This window comes from Haliotis rubra, unplaced genomic scaffold, assembly GCF_003918875.1.
Source record: "Haliotis rubra isolate DU_JTF1 unplaced genomic scaffold, ASM391887v1 Scf567, whole genome shotgun sequence".
Classification (NCBI taxonomy): Eukaryota; Metazoa; Mollusca; class Gastropoda; order Lepetellida; family Haliotidae; genus Haliotis; species Haliotis rubra.
The window spans coordinates 63,687-86,414 of record NW_025767265.1 but is presented as its reverse complement, the minus strand read 5'-3'; the positions used below and the strand labels follow the sequence as shown (position 1 = coordinate 86,414).

At 39.7% G+C, this 22,728-nt stretch overlaps 2 protein-coding genes across 2 annotated transcripts; both read right to left on the bottom strand.

The window, feature by feature from the left end:
• Nucleotides 1-2,298: 2,298 nt before the first annotated feature.
• On the bottom strand, nucleotides 2,299-6,491 carry LOC124254159 (UDP-glucuronosyltransferase 2A1-like). Its single transcript, XM_046688031.1, has 2 exons — nucleotides 6,245-6,491; nucleotides 2,299-3,784 (listed from the first exon to the last, which is right to left on the bottom strand). Exon 2 carries the CDS (start codon nucleotides 3,763-3,765, stop codon nucleotides 2,299-2,301), a length of 1,467 nt encoding a protein of 488 aa, XP_046543987.1. The 5' UTR covers nucleotides 3,766-3,784; nucleotides 6,245-6,491.
• An 8,953-nt stretch (nucleotides 6,492-15,444) lies between these two features.
• Nucleotides 15,445-18,548, bottom strand: LOC124254182 (UDP-glucuronosyltransferase 1A1-like). Its single transcript, XM_046688066.1, has 2 exons — nucleotides 18,235-18,548; nucleotides 15,445-17,156 (listed from the first exon to the last, which is right to left on the bottom strand). Exon 2 carries the CDS (start codon nucleotides 17,135-17,137, stop codon nucleotides 15,647-15,649), a length of 1,491 nt encoding a protein of 496 aa, XP_046544022.1. The 5' UTR covers nucleotides 17,138-17,156; nucleotides 18,235-18,548; the 3' UTR covers nucleotides 15,445-15,646.
• Between the last annotated feature and the right edge of the window lie 4,180 nt (nucleotides 18,549-22,728).

Below are 22,728 nucleotides of genomic sequence, written 5' to 3'. Positions count from 1 at the left end.
AGTACAGGCGGTCAAAAAGTTTATTAAGTGACCGTTGAAACTCTCGTGAAAACGGGTGAAAATACCTCACCTCCAGCATACACAGTCACCGATCTAACCCTCTCAGCAACCGCGGCGTCCACACAAATTGAATGATGGTGAAGATCACGTACTTTGTGTACTTCTCTGACAAGTGTAAACTAGCACGGTTCCAGGACTGAAAGAAGATCACGTACTTTGTGTACTTCTCTGACAAGTGTAAACTAGCACGGTTCCAGGACTGAAAGAAGATCACGTACTTTGTGTACTTCTCTGACAAGTGTTAACTAGCTTTTAACTAGCACGGTTCCAGGACTGAAAGAAGATCACGTACTTTGTGTACTTCTCTGACAAGTGTAAACTAGCACGGTTCCAGGACTGAAAGAAGATCACGTACTTTGTGTACTTCTCTGACAAGTGTTAACTAGCACGGTTCCAGGACTGAAAGAAGATCACGTACTTTGTGTACTTCTCTGACAAGTGTAAACTAGCACGGTTCCAGGACTGAAAGAAGATCACGTACTTTGTGTACTTCTCTCTGACAAGTGTAAACTAGCACGGTTCCAGGACTGAAAGAAGATCACGTACTTTGTGTACTTCTCTGACAAGTGTAAACTAGCACGGTTCCAGGACTGAAAGAAGATCACTTACTTTGTGTACTTCTCTGACAAGTGTTAACTAGCACGGTTCCAGGACTGAAAGAAGATCACGTACTTTGTGTACTTCTCTGACAAGTGTAAACTAGCACGGTTCCAGGATTGAAAGAAGATCACGTACTTTGTGTACTTCTCTGACAAGTGTAAACTAGCACGGTTCCAGGACTGAAAGAAGATCACGTACTTTGTGTACTTCTCTGACAAGTGTAAACTAGCACGGTTCCAGGACTGAAAGAAGATCACGTACTTTGTGTACTTCTCTGACAAGTGTTAACTAGCACGGTTCCAGGACTGAAAGAAGATCACGTACTTTGTGTACTTCTCTGACAAGTGTTAACTAGCACGGTTCCAGGACTGAAAGAAGATCACTTACTTTGTGTACTTCTCTGACAAGTGTAAACTAGCACGGTTCCAGGACTGAAAGAAAATCACGTACTTTGTGTACTTCTCTGACAAGTGTAAACTAGCACGGTTCCAGGACTGAAAGAAGATCACGTACTTTGTGTACTTCTCTGACAAGTGTTAACTAGCACGGTTCCAGGACTGAAAGAAGATCACGTACTTTGTGTACTTCTCTGACAAGTGTAAACTAGCACGGTTCCAGGACTGAAAGAAGATCACGTACTTTGTGTACTTCTGTGACAAGTGTAAACTAGCACGGTTCCAGGACTGAAAGAAGATCACGTACTTTGTGTACTTCTCTGACAAGTGTAAACTAGCACGGTTCCAGGACTGAAAGAAGATCACGTACTGTGTGTACTTCTCTGACAAGTGTAAACTAGCACGGTTCCAGGACTGAAAGCTATGACTTCACATAATTCCATTTAGAACGTGGTCAATCTAATACAAAGAACAATTACAACTTTCTTTGGAACGTTCATCAGGCAAATACAGCCTTAGATTGCAAGCCAACAAATCCATGTCAAGATTTATTTTTATGAAAGTAATGAAATCCTTTATGTTATGGACATTTCTGTCTCTTTTGACCCTATGATTGACAACACTGAGGAGAAACGTGGCAAATATACGGGCCTCCCTTCAAAAGACTATAACTGAATCTTCTCGATGTCGATGTCGCATAAAGTCTTGGAATAGATAAACAAAATGTCGATGTCGCATAAATTCTTGGAATAGATAAACAAAAAGGGTAAATTAACAGACGTCATGTATGGATCTATGGCGCATATTCTGGTTGCTATAGGAAAATGAATATAATCCTAAACGTAGTTTTCGTCATATTACAGAAGTTGACTTCCGAATATTTCTCCTTTTTGAAATATATTTGGAAAGTACTAGGGAGAAATTACTACTAAAAAAAACAGTCATTATGAAAACACGGAAGTCTTACATAAACAAATGCGCATGTATTTGAGTCGTTTACCGTGCATGTCCATACCAGCTTCTACTCGAGATTAATCCTCAGTCCTTACACACATTCTGTCAATCGAGTCTTCTTGTTGAATACTATACGATAAAGTGGTGACATATGAAGAACCAAAATGGTCTTTTCTATTCACGTTTCGGCTTTGGTTGTTGACAAAAGACTAAACCAAAATCGGCACCTGATGCGTATTTTTATATAGATACATGACATCCACAAAAATCATTCACATTTTTCTTTGGACTAAAACCGAACGATGGAGAATAAATGGAGGATGAGCAGGACAAGCCCGATGACGTCCAGACACAAATACTGATACAGCGGCATGTCCTGACAATACGACCTTAGATGGGCGCCGCCATATTTGAGAACATGTTCTATCCAGTAAACAGCTTCATCTTTGGGACTTCTTTCCCGGAGCTTGGTGATTTCGGCAGCTTTCTTGATTTTCCGTGAATACGAAGAATTCTGGATCACCTCATTGATATTGAATACCAAATCATCAACAGTGAACGTGTTCAAATCCATCGCCATACCAAATCCAAAATAACCTAACTTCTTGGCATTATAAGGCTGCTCAGCAAACATTGGAAAACCTATCATGGGAACACCCTGCAAGAATGCCTCGTTCTGACCATTAGCCCCACAGTGGGTTATGAAAAGTCTTGTGTTCGGATGGGCGAGAAGATCCGACTGTGGCATCCAATCCGTTAAAAGGATATCAGGTCCAACATTTACTTGTTTTTCTGACTTAAAAACGAACCTGTATTTAGTTCGCGAAAACGATTCCAGAAGACGGCCAAAGATTTCATCTGGAATTTCTTTTACATTACTCCCAAATGAGACAATAACCACACCGTCCTTGGCTTCATTCAGAAAATTCCGGTATTTGTCTGGGAGCGGTTCCGGTTTCTTTGTGGTTAACGAGCCAATCTTCTTAACGTTTGGCAGAGTAGCACTTGGATAGTCCATAAACGGTTCCTGCTCAATGAGCCAAAGCCATGCTTTAGCTGCCAAAGAATCCATGGAGATGTAAGGCTTGTCCGGGGCATAGGTTGCAACAGGCATGTAATCAGAGAACGGGTCATAAACAAATACATACGTCATCATCATGATTGTATTAATTACACGTGACCTAAAGTCCATGTTAGGCGTCCATTGAGACCGAATGTGTGGTGTGGCAGATGGAATAAAGGGTGTACGGGTGATTTGAGGTTCCAGTGTCGATCCAATAAAGATGAAAGGGATGTCCAGCTTGTAGGCTATGATGGTTAACATTCTAGGTAGCGGGGTTGAATCAAACACAATCAAATCAAACTTTAGGTCTGCAATTCGAGAGAACAACTTCTTGTCTCGTAATATCTTGTCACTTAGTTTTCTAAATTCCTCAGGGAGAAGGGGAGCGGAGTTTTCTTCAAAGTAACCTCTTATTGTCTTTTGGACCATCTCAGTTTCTATGTCATAATCATCTACCGACTCGTATTTGAGGATGTTGACGCCCGGTGCTTGCATGCCCTTGTGATTGGCTAGTTCGGTTGACAAAGCATTCCATATCACGTGACCACGTGAAGCCAGCTCCGTTGCCACATTCAGAGTTCCCCGGATGTGACTGAATGAAGGGAAGAACAGGAAAAGAACCCTGGCGGCCTGGAACCCAGGCAGACATAACAGCAACAGTAGCAGAGCCCCACTTCCGGTATCGAACCTCATCCTGGACAATTGTAGCTATCTGTAAGACAAACAGAACTTGTTAATTCACACTGTTGACCAAATATTACTCGATGCTTCTCCGTTTACTTTCCTTTATAGTTGTACATTTCCCTTTACTTTAACGTGTATGAGGACGTTTACGTTGACAACGTCGACAATAACGTTTTCGTTAACAATGAGGTGTGCATTTCCGATTCGTGCACGTATTCTTCCACCTGCATATTTACGTTAACGGGTACATGTCCGTTTACGGTGATGGAGAATGGATATTTCATTCATGTTTACGAGCAGCGTACATTTGCACTTAGGTGATTTTTACATCATGTTTTCAGTAACGTGTTGAAGGACAACGACTTAACGGTGGGTGTAAATTCTCGCTTTGTACTAGATGACCTGCCCCGAACATATTGACGTTTCACCGACAATTGCTGAGACTGTTTTACTGTTCTACGACTATTTGACTCTCTCTGTGATGTGGAAGAAAAATGAAGAAACGTATCCATTGGTACTTTGCAAATTGTCCACTTTTCAGAAAACTTGATGATTCCTGCAACTCTGATGATTTCAACAGGATCTGAATATTCAGTATATCTGTACATCAGTGTAATGTAGAGTCTATTTGTCTGTGACTTGATCTAATGTAAATTATATTTGCTTATGAGTCAATGTAATGTAAAGTATATTCGTCTTTTAGTTGGCGTACTGTAAAGTCTAAATGGTGTAATGTAAAGTGTCTGTAAATCAGTGTCTCTTTGTCTGTCAGTCAGTGTAATGTAAAGTGGATTTGTCTGTAAGTCATTGTAAAGGCAGTGTCTTCTATACGTCTGAGCAGTATCTTGTCAAAGAGCATATCGCGTCATGAGAAACCTCAATATTCATTTAGCACGCCTTTGTGTGATACTCGATTCTGATTGGCTGAGAGCTCATCAAAATCGTACTTAAATAGCAGTTTAAGACCGCTTATTACAGTGACCGATTCACCGCGTATGAATACATTGAACTCGTTGGCCCTATTGTTTGTAAACAAACATGTCGGACAACGGCGATTTCTACCTCGGCAGCATCTTTGATGTTTTTGAAGTAAAAAAGCAAAAAGTTAGAAAAAGAATTTCTTGACCCTAATCCTAGTGAAGAAACTACGAATCTGGAAAAGTCTCCAGCAGCGCAAAAAGCGGCAGTATTCACAACACACGTCGGCCAACATGCCCTAATCTGTCCGCTTCGGTCCCGGCCGTAATGCCCAGTCCTTCAACGTTCACTGTCCATGTATCCCACATAAAACGTGGCATGTCTTTTCCAAATTGGGAATAGTAGGGTGGTTATCAACAATTACTAAAAATTCCGTGAATTAAGATAGCAGCGATTAAACATAGCGGTTTACGGCTTGAATTGGGACGAGCCGATTGTCATTCAGTAGGGGAGATCAATAATTCGCTTGAGAAAAATCAAGTAATTGTACTTGATCACAGTACAAACTGTATTTTTTAAATTTATGTATGCTACTTGTTACCAATACAAGCATACTGGTTCCTGAAATAAAGCATTTATGTTGTTGAAAATGTCTTATTTTGTTTATTACACAACCTGTCCCTGAACGGGAGGATTCCAAGCGATTTCCAGGAAAAAGGTCCCTTCACGCCTTGTGTTCTTGCGCGCAAAACAGTTCGGTTTTAAAACGCTTATCAATCGTGCTAGAAAGAAGATAAAGCTACTCTATTTTCAATTTTACGGTCCTTTATAGTTGATTTTAGACCGCTAAATGTTTAATGTAAAACCTCACGCTATAGCTTTCGGTGTTTCAATTACATTTAGTGGTCTTGAATCAACGTTAAGGACCGCAAAACTGAAAACAGCGTAGCTATATCTTCTAAATGTAATGTAAAGTATATTCGTCTATTAATCGGTGTAATGTAAAGTCTAAATGGTGTAATGTAAAGTGTCTGTAAATCAGTGCAGTGTAAAGTCTATTTGTCTGTGTTGTGTAAAGTGGCTGTAAGTTAGTGTAAAGTAAAGTCTCTTTGTAAGTCAGTGTAATGTAAAGCTTAAGCCTGAGCTAGTACAAGCAGCCACATATACATACGCATACACGTCGTCATATGAACGAAATATTATTACGTGCGACGTTAAACCCCATTTGACCTCACCTCACCTCACCTCACCTCACCTCACCTCAGTCCTAATCCAGTATATAATCCAGCCTTTAATCAGTACTATTCGCACTTATTATAAAAGCTCCGTGTTCTCTTCTAAAACCAAACTAAAACATATCCTGAGAATCGGGGTAAGGCTGTGTCTTCTATAAGTTTGAGCAGTAAGTTGTCAAAGAGCATATCGATTCATGAAACATCTCAGTAGTTTCGATGATAGAGATAATTACATTCTGCTCCGTGTGCATTTGGCTGGAGGAGAGTGTAAAGTCTATTTGTCTGTAAGTCAGTGTAAAGTTTGGAATAACCTTTATCCAGACACAATGACCTACCTGAAGTCCTCGACCGTGTCCAGTACAAGGTTGAGATTCCTAAAGATGACCGTGATGAATCGCCCAAGCCCGGAACTTTGTTCTAGATAATTGTGTGATTGCCTTGATTTCCTCCTCTCGTATTATGGCTGGCTCCGATACTGAATAATACTGTTCTGCCCTTCACCCAAACTGCGAGGCCAACGTGTATTGCGTGAACAGCTAGCGCCCCCTCGGTCTATCTCACCGCAGCAGATGTACATGAGCGTCCAATGTATACTGTGTTACTGGGTTATCAATACTTGCAGGGCCTTAACCATGGGACGCGTAGTGTAAACGCTATGACACGTATTTCAAAAGTTTGTGTTTGTAATTACACGAAAAAAATATAAATCAAATCATGTGGCACGTTATGACCGGTCCGTTGTGGTGTAAGTTGATTAAACAATGGTGTTTCCTCGTGTCGGGTATATGTGTAGCATGTATACATATCATAAGTGAGATAGCGTGTAGAGAGCTCCTCCTGTGGTGAACAGGCGCTGTGTCAACACTGACTACGATAACGACTTCAACATACCGTATGTACTCTTATGACATTGACAAGGGGTAGGGGAAGGAGGTACCCTACTCGGTAGCAACCGGGTAGTCACGAATTCTATCCTCTGTGGATACACTTCAGACACTCGCTGTCTAGTGCAGTGGAATTAATGTAATTTATACATACAAGCCGTGGGAAGAGCATAAACATGTACCCGAAAGTGTGAAGGAAATCCTGCAGATGGTCACGTACAGCTGCAGCAGTGCTATAGGCGATATCAAACACGGTGCCATCATGTCATCCATGTACGTGTATGAGTTTAGTTTTGGCGTCTGGCCGGAACATGAATCAGTTGGCTTTCTGCTCAGGACCAGAGTCGTCAATGTAAGTAAGTAATGTACATGATGTTATGAATTTCCATTATCAAGAGACATGGCGGCCTTCCCCAGTCCTTCTATTACCATCTTCGCTACACCTGTGGTTGGAACTTCGAGGTCCATCCAGGGATGTAGTGGACGTTAGAGCAAATGTCAATTCCAAATTCTCAGGAACTGACCAAAATACACCTTAGAATCAAAGCCGACCATTTTCTTTCGGGAGATAAAAGTAATGTCATTATTTATGTCATGAACATTTCTGTCCCTTTTGATGCAACTGGCAAGATTCATGAGAAGTGATACACAAAAAGGGTAAATTCATGGATGCCATGGATATATCTATTGTGCATGTTCTTATTGATTCAGGAAAATGAACAAAATCCTAAACGTAGTTTTCGTCCTATTACAGAAGATGACTTCCGAATATTTCCCCTTTTTGAAATAGATTTGGAAATCATTAAGTAGAAACTAATCCAAACCAGAAAAGGTCATCAGCAAAACACGGAAATCTTATGTAAACAAGAGCAGGTATGAGCATCTGGATCGCTAGCCGTGTATATCCCTACCGACAACAACAACTCACCCAACACCGTTGTGAAATGGGTGTACTTTAAACTGTCAAAATGTCGATCTCTATTTTTGCGCTGTGTTTAAATGACCATATGTAGCCATCACAGATAGAAATACTCGAGATTATTATCATAAAAGTACCTCAATCCTTTTATACATTTCAATTGGAATTTTGGCACATCCATCGATAGGGCAGAGTCTTCACGCAGGTTACGGAAAGAATACAGTGGTGACGAGTGAAAAACCAATATGGTCGTCTTTTCTATTCACGTTTCGGCTTTGGTTGTTGACGACCTGTGTTCTAGATCATTGTGATTTGCATGAATACTCTCGTCTTGTATCACGGCTGGCTCCAACACTGATCAGTAGTACTGTTCTGCCCTTCACCCAAACTGTGAGGCCTACGTGAACTGTGTGAGCAGCTAGCGCCCACTCAGTCTAGCTCACTCTAACAGGTGCACCTGAGACACCAATGCATACTGTATTAGTGGGTCATGAATACTTAAATTATATGTTGGATCTTAACCATAGGATCCTTTCATCCTGAACATTTTAAAACTTTACAGTTCTTGAATAATAGTTAGTTTCTTCCTACCTGGGTGTCCCGTCTTTTGTGCCTACGGTCCTAAGTATAACCTTTGATAGTGGGTTTGAAGTCACTATACGGGATCACCAGTGAAGATAAGAGTTTGTCAAGAGTTGTTTTACCTGCAGCATCGGGCTCTGTGTTACCTGTTATGCCTACTCGACCCGTTAACCAGCAGAGGACGATGTCACATTGGCCAGTAGAAAGGTCGTTGTAAAGTTCTAAAATGTCCAGAATGATTGGGTGATTTGAAGTGACATTTTGAAGTGCTTGAAGGCAAGAAAATGAATCTGTGAAAACGATGAAGTTTTTGGAATGATTCTTCTGTTTAATATAGGTCAAAGCTGAATAGATAGCTTTGGCCTCGGCAGTGAAAATGGAACTGTTGTCGGGAATCCTAGAGGAGACAGTCTTCGATCCAATGACTGTAGCACTGGCAACTTGGCCCTCACCATTGGATCCGTCTGTGAAAATGGATGTATGGGTGTCATACTTGGAACGTAACTGGTTGTATTCCTGCTGGAACACCAAAGGACTTGTTTCAGACTTTTTTGAGTTTAGTGAGGGTAAGATCGACCTGTGGTTTCACTATCTGCCAGGGTGGTGAAGACAGGAGTCGGTAAGGTGCTATGATATTGAGATCAATTTTAGCTGCAGATATGTGTGGTTGAATTCTGATTCCAAGTTGTTCAAGGGAAGGTTCTTTAGCCTCTGCATATAGACTGTCTACCGGAGAGGTCCTAACAGCTCCCAGGCAGAGCCTCAGGCCTTGGTGGAGGATAGAATCTATTTTTTCTAAATTGCTTTTGCAGGCTCCACCATAAACAATGGAGCTATAGTCTAGTTTAGAGCGAACCAAAGATCTGTACAAGTGACGGAGGGTAGTCTGATTCCATGAGAACTATGATGACTTAGGTGCCTGCTTCTGTGTGTGTCATATATATTGTTTCTCAAACATATCCTGAATAAATTAAAAGCAGTGTCTAAAGACATACCAGCTAAGAAAAGAAGAGTAATTCAGCTTTTGCATTGGTGGTCCAAAAATAAACAGTCTTATATAACTTAAATAACCTGTGTGAGAACTGGTCAAGTATTTCTGAGTTGGAATAAGACAATTTCACTTTTCATTTCCTTCTTGGAAAAGTTAATGAAATGTTTGGAAACTGTTATAACAGATACAAATTTGCCGTAATTAGACATAATGGATTTGACATTCTGGTGATCAGCAGACTTGGTGACACTAAGAATATTTTCTTTTATTCAGTGAACAGAACCACTGAAACATTACTACCCATAGTACTTGTCCATGTTGAACTTGGCACTCAGATCATAACTGACGAATTCAAATCATATATTTGCTTAAAGAGAAATGGTTATGAGCACCAAGCAGTTTGCCACAAAAACAATTATGTAGATCCTCATACTGGGGCTCACACCAATACCATTGAAGGGTTTTGGGGTAAAGTTTACATCTATGCATGGCGTATCCAAAGAGCAGCTTGGTGTGCATCTTGATGAACTTATGTTCAGTTGGAAAAACAAGAATGAGTGCATGTTTTCCATCATGACAGGTCTCTTTAGGAAATACCACCCCTTTGCCCAGTTTTTCTGCTTGGTGTTCAAAACTTTACAGAAACAGTATCCACTTGTTGGTAAATACTTCCAGGTCTCTGCTGTAAAATTATTTCCATCACAGTTTTAATTAACTGTTGTGTATTTACCATTCTTTCTGAGTGGCATACAATTCCATGTCCCTCAACATGATTCAAGCGATGAACTTGCATACAGACACACGTAATAAACTTAACCTGATAAAGTGTGGAATTGGTACGATGTGTTCTTGTTGAGGAACAAATTATAGTTTCATTTCCCTCAGCATGATTTAAGTGCAAGCCTGCATATGGATACACTTAATAAAATCAACCTGATGATGTGTCTAAGGATTTCAACAAGTGCAAATACATTCTTGGTCATTGTGGGGAAATAAAAATTGTTTTAGTTGAATTTCATGCAGTTTGGGTTATATTATAAACACAAAATGGCATTTACAGAATACCATGATAAAAATAGCAATACAAGACAAATCTTATGGATAACAACTTCTTGGTTTATTTTTCACAACGTTTCTGGGCTAGTTCTTGCCCCTCCCCACAATGACCAAGAATGTCACAACGTTTCTGGGCTAGTTCAGGCCCTTCTTCAGGTAAGAAGGGGCAAGAACTAGCCCAGAAACGTTGTGAAAAATAAACCAAGAAGTTGTTATCCGCAAGATTTGTCTTGTATTACTACACCAACTTCTAAATGCCTTTGAAACGTAGCAAGTTTGTAAAATGTGGGCCCACTTTCTGTTCTTTGTTACACTGGACCATAATAAATGGGCCCACATTTTCAATGACACCAGTTATTCAGAATACTATACTGAACATCATTGAAAACGCACCAGTCTAAACTTGTCCATATTTTCATCAAGATGGATTTCAGCATGACAATGATCAATGAATATAACTAACATGAAGTCGAAGGGCATGTCCAGTTGAAAAAATGCTTTACAAACATATTCCTGTCCACAGTATGACACTTAATTCAAAAATGCATTAACATTCTGAAATGCCTGTAACATTAAAGCGCGAGAATTTCATTCTGAAATCATACTGACTGTAACATTAAAAGCAAGTGTATGAGAACCGATGCCGAGGTTAACATCTCACGAATACAAAGAGAACGTCCACAAGGCATGATTCAGGTTGGCACCAGCAGCAGGGATATTGCTCGACAACTTGGACATGGCCACTCCACCATCGTTAGGCTTCATAGACGACATCAGTAGACAGGCAGCAACAATGGTATGGTGTGGTAGTCACTGACGAGTCACATCTTCATCTACGTTATGCTGACGGACGATTACGTGTTTGGCGTAGACGTGGTGAACGTTATGCTGATGACTGTGTGGTTCAGACAGACCTTTGGACGGTGGGAGTGTCATGGGTCTGGGGTGGAATAAATTACAATCACAGGACTGCCTTCATGTCTGTCAAGGGAGAGTTAATGTCCTTTATTACCGTGAGCAGATTCTTCAGAATCACATCGTATCTGTCTTCAATCACCACCAAGATGTCCATACTTTTCAACAGGACAACGCACGGGCACACACAACAAGACTTTCCATGCAGTATCTGGCCCAGCAACACATCCAGGTTATTCATTGGCCAGCACAGTCGCCAGATGTATCCCCCCATGGAGCACTTGTGGGACGAAATTGGTCAAAGTCTTTCGCGACAACAGATACGAATCATCAGGGAACTTGAGGCTGCACTACTGCAGAAGTGGAATGCCAGCCTCAAGAACTCTATTCGGACGCTTATTGACTCAATGAGGAGACGTTGAACTGCATGTGTCAATGCAAATGGCGGTCACACGCGATATTGACTTTTCGATTTGACCCCACGTGTGTTTGATCCTTTCTGACTGTGGAACATTTCAATGAATGAGCGTCTTTTCTGTGTTGTTGTTTTTGTCAGTCGTCCATCTGTTATTATCCACTCAAAAAAATATCAATTCCTTACACGTGCTTTTAATAATCTGAACTTTTTTAAGTGGTGCGTTTTCAATGATGTTCAGTATATTTATGATAAAAGAAATTACAAATAAAATGGTGAGTTTCTAAAATGTGGGCCCACTTATTTTCGGCTCCTGTCAGGTGCTGAAATGTGGGCCCACATTTTGGAATGACATTATTGCCACTGCATGCACGTGGTTCAACAATATATATGGATGGAAATAATGATGCTACAAAATACTTTCCGATACATTAACTTTTACAATATCTCATGTCACAGGTATTACTTCGTTCGGTAAGTTCAAACTTATCGTGCTGGCACAAGTGGAGCGCTTAACTCCTAATGCGGGAAACATGCTCAGAGTTACTTCCCTTCATCCAGTCATAATAATGTATCGCCGAATTATGTATTTAAAAAAACCTCATTTGAATACCGATGCGACAAAACTTCAGCTCAACTCAACTTAACCATGGGACGGGTACTGTAAATGCTATGGCACGTATTTCAAACGGTTGTGTTTTAAATTACACGAAAACAAATCAATGTATTCATACGTCAAGTTATGACCAGTCACTTATGGAGTTGATTAAACCATGGAGTTTCCTCGTGCCCTGTATATGTGTAGCTGCATATAGACTGAGACTGGTTTATTCAAAACTGCAGGCCATTTGACCTAAGGTACAATTACACCAGAACATATTATTTTGTCACGTGAATTTGATATAATGAACAAAACTAATAATTAAGAACCGCGTGCATTAAATACATGCTTCAAATATAGCGACAGTAATTTGAGTGTTTGTGGATTTTGTGAATAAATAAGTTTGATGAAGTTACATTTGTTTGATACAACAGAGGTTAACCAAGGTAAATATTTCAATCGGATTGCAGAATATTTTGGACAGGAAAATAGTATGTGAACTTCATCTTCGATGTAGAGATCCATGTAATGTTCACAGCAGATGGTATAGTCGTACTGTTGTTTCTTCTTCCTGTATGCATTTACCTTCAGATTGTTCAATGCTATTCCAAATTTACAGAATGCACGTAACAACGACTTGTCTTGGTGACAAGTAACATATGTTTCTGTTTTAAAGCCTAAACCCAGAGTAGAATGGCAGATAACTTGAGGTAGAAATTGACAAATGCCAATCCTGGATAAAGATATCCTGTATATCTTTGTTTGAAAGTGTTGATAAGTAGCTTCTCGTTACCAACTTGTTGTGATCCATGCGAAAATCCAAATCCATGCGAAACCTGTTGAAAAGAATTACATCTTCCATTACCATCTGGAGGTTTGAGAAGAAGATAGCTCTGTCTTGGATATCTAAAGGAGTCCTATCGTAGTAGTTTCAACCAGTATTTGATTACTCTCATTCACAATACTGCAGCGACCTGTTTCACCCAATATTGCTTTGTTTGATGCAAATTTCCCAACAGATATTAATCGTTTAAGGAATGAGGTATGGGTCTTTTCAATTGATTCATTGTATAGTGTTCCCATATCTCGGAGCCATGAAGAAGGATGAGTACAATTTTCCAGTCGAAGATAGTCAATGCTGTGGAGAACGTCATTGCCAGATTATGTTTAAACAGCTGGTACACTGGCGTCAATGCTGTCGATGCCTGCGATGCCAAATTGCTACATGGAGCTGACCACTTTAGCTTAGATGAGAATAGTAGACCAAGATACTTGTAGTATGTTGTACGCTTCAGTTGTTCACCTCCTCCGTATAATACGAAAAACGATTATGCTTGATTTATTGACACAGAGTCCCCAATCCTTCTGCAATCCTGTAACCGCGTAAGAGAACATGTTGACGTCATCAGCAAATAACAAATCTAAAATGTTCTGTGAAACAAAGGCTCCGTGTTTTGCAGGTCTGGTAAATTTCAGTGGCTAATTCGTTGATGAAAAGAGTAAATACAAGAGGACTTAGCATACATTCTTCGCGGACTCCAGAACTTGTCAAGAAGGAATCAGCTTTCCCGTTGTGAACCTTTACAGATGCTTTGACTGAAATATACATGTTAGCCAATACGTGATATATTTTACCATGCCATCCATGACTTAAAAGCGAGTAAAGCACTTTGTTCCTATCTACCAGATCAAATGCTTTTCTTTAAATCGATAAAAGCGCAGTAGAAACGACCCCCTTTTTTACAAAGGTATTTTGAACATAGTACTTGAAGGGTGAAAATATTATTAACTGTATCCGGGTCGAAAACCAGTTTGAGCTTCAAGGAGAATCTCATTTGAATCAGTCCATGTTCGTAATCTGCTTTCCAGCACAGATGTGAATACTTTTTCAGCCACATTAAGCAGCGAAATTCCTCTATAGCTATTGGGGTCAAGAGCAGATCCAGTCTTGAATATTGGCAATATCAGTCCTACATTACACGCATCTGAAACAGTTCTGTATCTAAGATTTTATTGAAAAGTGCATTCAGAAATGCTAAAAGTGACGTTTGATGTTTAGCTCATAAGTAAGATACAACGCGGAGAGCTCCTCTGTGGTGAGCCGGCTTTGTGTCAACACTGACTACGATAGCGACTTCAACATACCGTCTATACTCTTATGACATTGGCAAGAGGCAAGGGGTAGGGGAAGGAGGTACCCTACTCCGTTTGGACCGGATAGTCATGAGTTCTGTCCACGGTGGATAGACTTCAGACATTCGCTGTCTAGTGGTGTACTTGCTTCAAATGCAGTCTACGGCATTTGAATTAATGTCGTTTATACATACAAGAGCATAAATATATACCCGAAACTGTGAAGGAAATCCCGCTAATGGTCACGTGCAGCAGCAGTAGCAATGCATTGGCGATATCAAACACGGTGCATCATGCCATGTACGCGAGTGAGTGGGTTCAGTTTTATGCCGCCATTATGAAATATTCCAGTAATATCACGGAGGGCTGAACACATTGAACCCATATGGGGATTTAATCCCGGGTTTTCGGCGTGACGAACGAACGCTTTAACCACTAGGCCACCCCACTGCCCCATGTGAAGAATCTAGCCCCGATCTCTGGCGTGACGGACGAACGCTTTAACCACTAGGCTGTTAGTATGTGAAAAGCTGAATTCCTCCAGTATTTCATCTATGTTGAATTTAAACGCAGAGTGAATGAGTGAGTGAGTTAATTGAGTTTTACGACGCACTCAGCAATATTCAAGTTATATGGCGGCTGTCTGTAAATAATCGAGCCTGGACCAGACAATCCAGGGCTCAACAGCATTATCATCGATCCACGCAATTGAGATACGATGACATGTGTCTACCAAGTCAGCGAGCCTGACCATCTGATCCCTTTAGTTGCCTCTTACGACAAGCATGGGTTACTGAAGAACAATCCTAACCCGAATTTTCACGGGTCTTTAAAAAACACAGAACATGAAGTAGGCATCTACACCTGCATCAGCTGAGCTCCTCATCTTGATTAATTTTTCTTTATGCCACTATTTATCTAATTCCAGATTGAGAGTTTTCTATTTGGAAAAGAGTTAGTATCTTGATATTGCTTTTGTATATCCATATTTTCCCACGTTAAGCGCATTGGTTTCAAATATAAAATAAAATTCACTCACTGACGACAGAACTTTTTTAATAGATCAGTACGTGATCTACACAGACATGTTTTGTCTTGACTAATTTCTTGTTTCGTAACAGAATCAGGAGAGAACCAGTTAAAACTACATTCATTTGTGTCCGGCTTTTTCTAAAACACATTTTACAGTTGGTGTATATAATAAAGCAAGTGCTAAGTAAATCATTCAAATTTAATTCAAATTATTCACGTTTTTGTTTTGGCCGATTACAGGCTTTCCTCAAGCAATAGCTGCACGACTTCCATAGGAGGAAAACACACACATGGAGGATGAGCAGGACAAGCCCGATGACGTCCAGACACAAATACTGATACAACGGCATGTCCTGACAATACGACCTCAGATGGGCGCCGCCATATTTGAGCACATGTTCTATCCAATAAACAGCTTCATCTTTGGGGCTTCTTTCCCGGAGCTTGGTGATTTCGGCAGCTTTCTTGATTTTCTGTGAGTAGGAAGAATTCTGGATCACCTCATTGATGTTGGATACCAGGTCATCCACAGTAAAAGATGCCAAATTCATCGCGATGCCAAATCCAAGGTATTCCAACTTCCTTGCATTTGAAGGCTGCTCAGCAAACATCGGGAATCCAATCATCGGAACTCCATGCAAGAAAGCCTCGCTTTGACCACTGGCTCCACAATGTGTGATGAACAGTTTAGTGTTTGGGTGAGCGAGTAAATCCGACTGTGGCATCCAGTCTGTTAAGAGAACATTCGGTCCTACACTGACAGTCTCACCAGTCTTGAAAACGAACCTGTATTGGGTACGTGAAAATGCGTCGACAAGTTGTTTGGCGACACCATTAGGAAAATGGTTAATGTTGCTTCCAAAGGAGACGATGACTACACCGTCCTTGGCTTCATCCATGAATTTCTTGTATTTCTCTGGAAGAGGATTTACCTTGCTTGCTGACAGAGATCCGACGAGCTTCACATTGGGCAACGTGGCTCTTGGGTAATCAGCCAATGGCTCCTGTGAAATCAGCCAGAGGGAACCCTTAGCAACAAGTGACTCCATGGTAATATCGGGCTTCTCTGGTGCGTAGGTAGCCACAGCTCCAAAATAGGTGAAAGGGTTATAGATATGCCAACCCAGCATAAATATTACATTGAGAAATCTTACCCGGAAGTTCATGTCCGGAGTCCATGGGAAGATGGGAAACGGTGTGCTTGAGGGGTTGAAAGGTGTACGACTGGACTGAGGATCGGACACTGCTCCAAGAAATACGAAAGGTACATCTAACTTATAAGCTAAGATGGTTAACATCCTCGGCAAAGGCGTAGAATCAAATATGATCAAATCAAACTTCATTTCTCTAAGATTTCCTAAAAGCTGATGGTCCCTTAGTATCAAGTCACATGTTTTCTTACTTGCATCGAAAATAATGGACATGTCTTTAGATTCGGTATATCTTTGCAGCTCCTCGTCAATGTTGTAGTTGTCCAGTGACTTGTAATGTAAGGTGCTGACTCCGGGCGCCTGGAGATCTGTGCGCTTGGTCAGTTTTGATGGGAGAGCATTCCATACCATGTGACCACGCTCCGCCAAATCCCTGGCAACCACCAGAGGTCCATTGATGTGGCTGTATGATGGAAACATGAACAACAGAATCTTGGCGGCCTCGAGTCCGGGAAGACAAAGCAGCAGCCAAACATATGATGACGTCATACCGGATGTGGAAGTAGAACTGCAAAAAAACATATATTACTGCTTATATTTCAGAGGACGGACCTGATACAATGGGTGTAATTGTGCAAGTGTTCAGTCTTGGTGGGTATCAAATACAATGTGTAGATTACGTGTGAAATCTGAAAACATTTTTACCCATGTTGCGGAAATATTGTTTTCAGACTTCGTGAGGTAAGATCGACATCGTATTTGACAAAAAGCGTAAAAAGTGTATTTCCTATATAAAGTTTTATGCCAAAAAGACTCCTTTTCAATAAGTCGTCGTATTCAAATTATTATCAACAGCATGAGCCGCAAATAGTTATTTGTAAAAAACTTTACCAATAAAACATGCATAATTATGTGTTTAACTCTCAATATTGATATTCCATTTTTGAAAGAAACCTTGAAACCTATTTAATGAATATTTACAGCTGACGTGGTGCGCCAATGGAAACGCTCATTAATACATGTAGTTAACACAGCGGCAATCATTGTAAAGATAAGTGGCCCGCTTCGTGGGATGTTTGTTGAACAAGCGTCAAACACGAACACCATGACAGGATGATGTCAGTGTTTTGTAGCAGATATTTGAAGGACGCGTTTCTGGTATCGCTGCTATGAATGCTCAATGCCTTACAAAAGCCTGCTGGCTACCCGGGCTTTAGCGTATACTTGCTCGGCATACTGTACCACAGCCATCATTGACAATCTTTCTTACAATATTTGTGTGTGCACTGTGAACAGACAAAACACTGTGAACAGACAACACACTGTGAACAACATATCTCAATGTAAATTTCTTGAGTTGTCGGCACTAACCTGTACTCAAAAGTCAGCTCACTCACTCACTCTTTCACTCACTCACTCACTCACACACACACTCACTCACTCACTCTTGGATACATAGCCCCGTGAGGGAGGGTCGTTATCGATGTAACGCTCCCCCTGTGTCGGATATTGAGGCATATGATTACAATCCTCATATAATGATATTACATTAGGATCTTCAAGATATTAATTGGCTTAAGTTCACCTGAAACCCTGTGTATACTTTAGAATCAACATGAATGCAGCATATTTTTTCCTGTACTCACCGAATCTTGTCACACTGGCCAGCTACCCACAATTCTGTCCAAAGGTCATGACCCCCAGCGTGTGTACACTAACGGTCACGTGACCTGTGGTAATTCATGCTCGCATTCAACGTACTGGTCGGGTTGGTATCTATACTCGAGACCTGGATTGTAGATCCCTGTGTGAAGAATGCTTTAGGGGGACTCTCAGTGTGTCAATGACTGGGTGTATACATACATGCTTTCAATCAGTATTTACGCACATGAAAGCTCCGTGTTCTTTTCTAAAACCGAACTGTAACATATCAGAAATACCAGGGTTAAACCTTGGCAGTTTGTCTTCTAAAACCGAACTGTAACATATCAGAAATACCGGGGTTAAACCTTGGCAGTTTGTCTTCTAAAACCGAACTGTAACATATCAGAAATACCGGGGTTAAACCTTGGCAGTTTGTCTTCTAAAACCGAACTGTAACATATCAGAAATACCAGGGTTAAACCTTGGCAGTTTGTCTTCTATGCGTCTGAGCAGTATCTTTTCAAAAAGCTTATCAACTTGATTATGTGGCAGTGTTGTATATGTAAATATTTGTATTTTACATATTTGTATATAGTCAATGTTGTAATGAAATAATGTACTAATGTTTACTGTGAAGTACAGAATAAAATAAACTTGCTTTCTATTTAGCTCCTGGTTGACTTGTCTTTAATTCACCTTTAATATCATTTAACTGCCTTTGGGTAGCTGTGGGGTAAGATTGCATAGCTTGGGTCACTCCTTTGTTTAAGACCGCTCCCGCCTGATTGGCCTTGTTTAAAATACTAACGTTGAGCACTTCACCAGCACAGCACACAAGCCACTGTAGACTGAGGCTGACCAGACATTACTACAGGTAAGTAATGTATTTTGTATTTTACAATTATGTACTTTTATATAGTGCTTAATCAGTTATAGTAAAATCATGTTTTAATATTACCTATATAATCAATATAGTAGGGGTGTCACGATACACCAATCTCACGATACGATACGTATCACGATTTTAAGGTCACGATACGATACGTATCGCGATACATAATTTTCATAGCATTACCTTACCGGCAACGTACGCGCTCACTGATTGGTCCATCAAAATAGTCTAGCCAATCACAAAAGCTGTTAGTTTCCAACCTATTTTTTAAGTAAAGCTAGCTACATCTATTTATCGGAGCGGTCTCGTATAATTTTACTATCAAGACTTTGAAGGAGATGGATATAGCATAAAAATTTGAATCGATAAAGTTTTAAAATAGGAATCGATACACGCAAGCATGTATCGCGTATCGTATCGTCAGTAAAATGTATCGATGCATTGATACATTCGCGTATTGCGACACCCCTACAATATAGGTTTAACCAAAAAATGTAATTTAACAGTAAGTCTATAAACATTTAATTCCCAGATATATAATAGTTATATGGTCTCTGATTCCTAAACATCAGCTTTTCACTTTCCTATTTCTGTCCTTGAGAATGAGTGAGCGAGTATACACTTTTATCATTTATGCGTTTGTCTATAACTATGTATGTATGTTTTGAAGTGTTCATGGGTATGGTGTGGGTCATACATGGTATGTTACCCAGTCTTTCAATAGTATTTATATTTGTATATGTATTTAGATTTAGATGCAGTTGATATAATCAACTGGTGCAGTCAGTTCGCGCCCCAGTACTAACCACAGGGTACGTTTATAACTATTTTTGTGTATTTATAAAAAACTAGTCATATCATATGTATACATAGCCAGTGTAGTTTACCCTTGAATATATTTGATAAATGTATTAGTTGACTGCATTAAACCACGTCATCCGTTAGATTAAATGTGTGAATATATATGAGTATAAATATGAATTGTGATTATGATTGTGATTGTTATTGTAATGTACCCTTACATACGCATGTGTGTCTATATCTATGTGCTTATTGTTATGTATATGTTTCAGGGCGTTTGTTCTGACTTATACTTCTCCAATAAATCCTTGAAACTCAAACCCGACCTGTGTGTCATGATTGAACACCCCGGTTACAATTACAGTGAAAATCCTTTGATGTTTCGCACAGGTAGACATATGTTGTTTTAATGGATAAGTGAGGTGGGTTATACTAAAAACTGAACCGCATAACGAAATCGGGGTTCATTTACATGCTATCAACTCACTGCTTATCTATTGCCATTGATTGATATCAACTCACTAGCTATTAATTGATTTTAACTCACTAATTATTGGTTGACTCACTAATTTTTATAGGTATATATTATGGGTATTCTATGTATTTTGAATACATTTAATTTATTGCTTTTTATATATATCCTGGTATGTGATCTTAAAAAAAGTAACTTTCTATGAGAATAATGACAGTCAATGTATATATAGGATCAGGGATGAGATTATCTGTACCATGTTGGGGGTTTGCCTAAATCTGAGAAATATTTACACAGAATCTACAAATATCTGAATCTGTAGAACAACTTTCATCTGTAGATTAGTGTATTTTGTCCACCCGCCCTTATTGTTTTCTGTTTATGAAAATAAGTTACGCTGACCTCTCCATACCCCTCGGGGTACTTTATGGTGTCTCTATATAGTTTATAAGAGACGGTGACGACCTGCGACACTTGAATCGACCTTTATTCCTCTATCAGTGACGTCCATTATGTGTTTTTCTCTTTCACAAAAACTAATGATTCATTACATGCCGTTTCAATATCCCGAGTAGTGATATTGGGTGATGGTTCCCTATACTGTGGCATGTGAAACCCATCATAAGTGGCTTGACGATTAGTATCATTAAACAGTTATCCAACTAATGGTATTCAATATGAACATGCAACATTTGCTTATCAAATTGTTGTAATATGATACATAAACATTTGGTGTTTACTCAGTATGAAACTATACACAGGATGTGTACGAACATTTTCAACCTTTTTGCTTATTTAATATAAACATAAACACACCTTATATGGTTTAAACATATTTATTTCATGAAAAAGCAAAGACAGAATTTTCACGAACTGGATTGGTCAACAAGCTCGAAAGAACTTATATGAAGACCGCTCCAACCGTGGTTGTTTAAGAATAAGTCATTAGTGTCAAGATTATTGATATCAGAAATCATACCATTAACGTCCATATGTTGATAATCATATATTTTACGTTTAAATGTATCACACTTAGGGTCTAACAGATTTGATATCAACATATATCGGACAATGGTCACTGCAAATAGGGTCTAACACCCCGCGATCCTGCACATTTTGCATAGAGGATATAAATATGAGATCAATTAAAGTACTGGATTGCTTACGACATCATTGGGTGATTCGAGTTGGTTTGTCAATAATTTGGGTTAGTCCGTGTAAGGATTCCAATAATTGAACTTTACGATTGCTTTCATTTAAAATATCTACATTAAAATCGCCAGTAATAACGGTAAATAAGTTAAGATCAACAGCGTTTCCAATTGACTGATCAATTAGTTCCCAGTACGCAATGCTCCGGTCTCTGTAGAAGGTACTTATGAGGTAGGTACGGTGTTTACATTTAACATGAACCCATGCGGCTTCAAGTCCAGCAATGTCTAGTTGGTGCATATGCTCCGCATACAAATTGTCTTTAACATATATTGCCACACCGCCCCTCGCCCCCCGCGACTCCCTCGATCTTTGCGGAATGGAGGTTGAAATCCCGGTATAAGAATATCATCGTTCGGAATGTCTTTGTGCAACCACGTTTCAGTTATGCAAATTATATCAAAAGAATTAAATTCAGCTTCTATAACATCTAATTTGTCTTTGAGACTGCAAACATTTAGGTGGACTATCTTTAAAGTATTTAGTACTGGCCCAGGGTTAGGATGTACGTCTCCACAACAGAGTATTAGAAGAGATGCGATAATACTAACAGATTTGCTGAAAACGCAAAGATGTCGGGATAGAAAAGTGAAAATATTTAGTTTACAAGCTGCATATGAGTGCAGCCCGACTGCAAATGTCCCACTGCCTGTCTGTACTGACTGATGTCAACCGGCATCTATACATTCAAACATTCTATTGTAGGCAGCGGGTAGATGCACAGTCAAAGCCATCATGTACGTGTTTTAAATACAATTACAAAATGTCATTTCTTTCCACATATAGGTTTGCAAATATATATCAGAGTCAACTGGGGAGAGCATCCAATAAAGTCAAAGAAGATGTTTTACAAAAAGTAGAGAAAAAAATAGAAAGTACATGTAAAAAAATATCATAATAATAACAGTGTTGAGAGAGGAATGAAAAGTCCACACCATCATTTCCGCGTGTATTCGCTGATGTAATGCACTCATATGCAGCTTGTAAACTAAATATTTTCACTTTTCTATCCCGACATCTTTGCGTTTTCAGCAAATCTGTTAGTATTATCGCATCTCTTCTAATGTGAGTCTTAGTGCAACTAGACAAATAACCAACTTCGTAGTTCCCAATATAAAA

What these genes read in the sequence shown, in the direction of transcription:
- LOC124254182 (XM_046688066.1), bottom strand. Translation starts at nt 17,137, where the DNA reads ATGACGTCATCATATGTTTGGCTGCTGCTTTGTCTTCCCGGACTCGAG.
- LOC124254159 (XM_046688031.1), bottom strand. Translation starts at nt 3,765, where the DNA reads ATGAGGTTCGATACCGGAAGTGGGGCTCTGCTACTGTTGCTGTTATGT.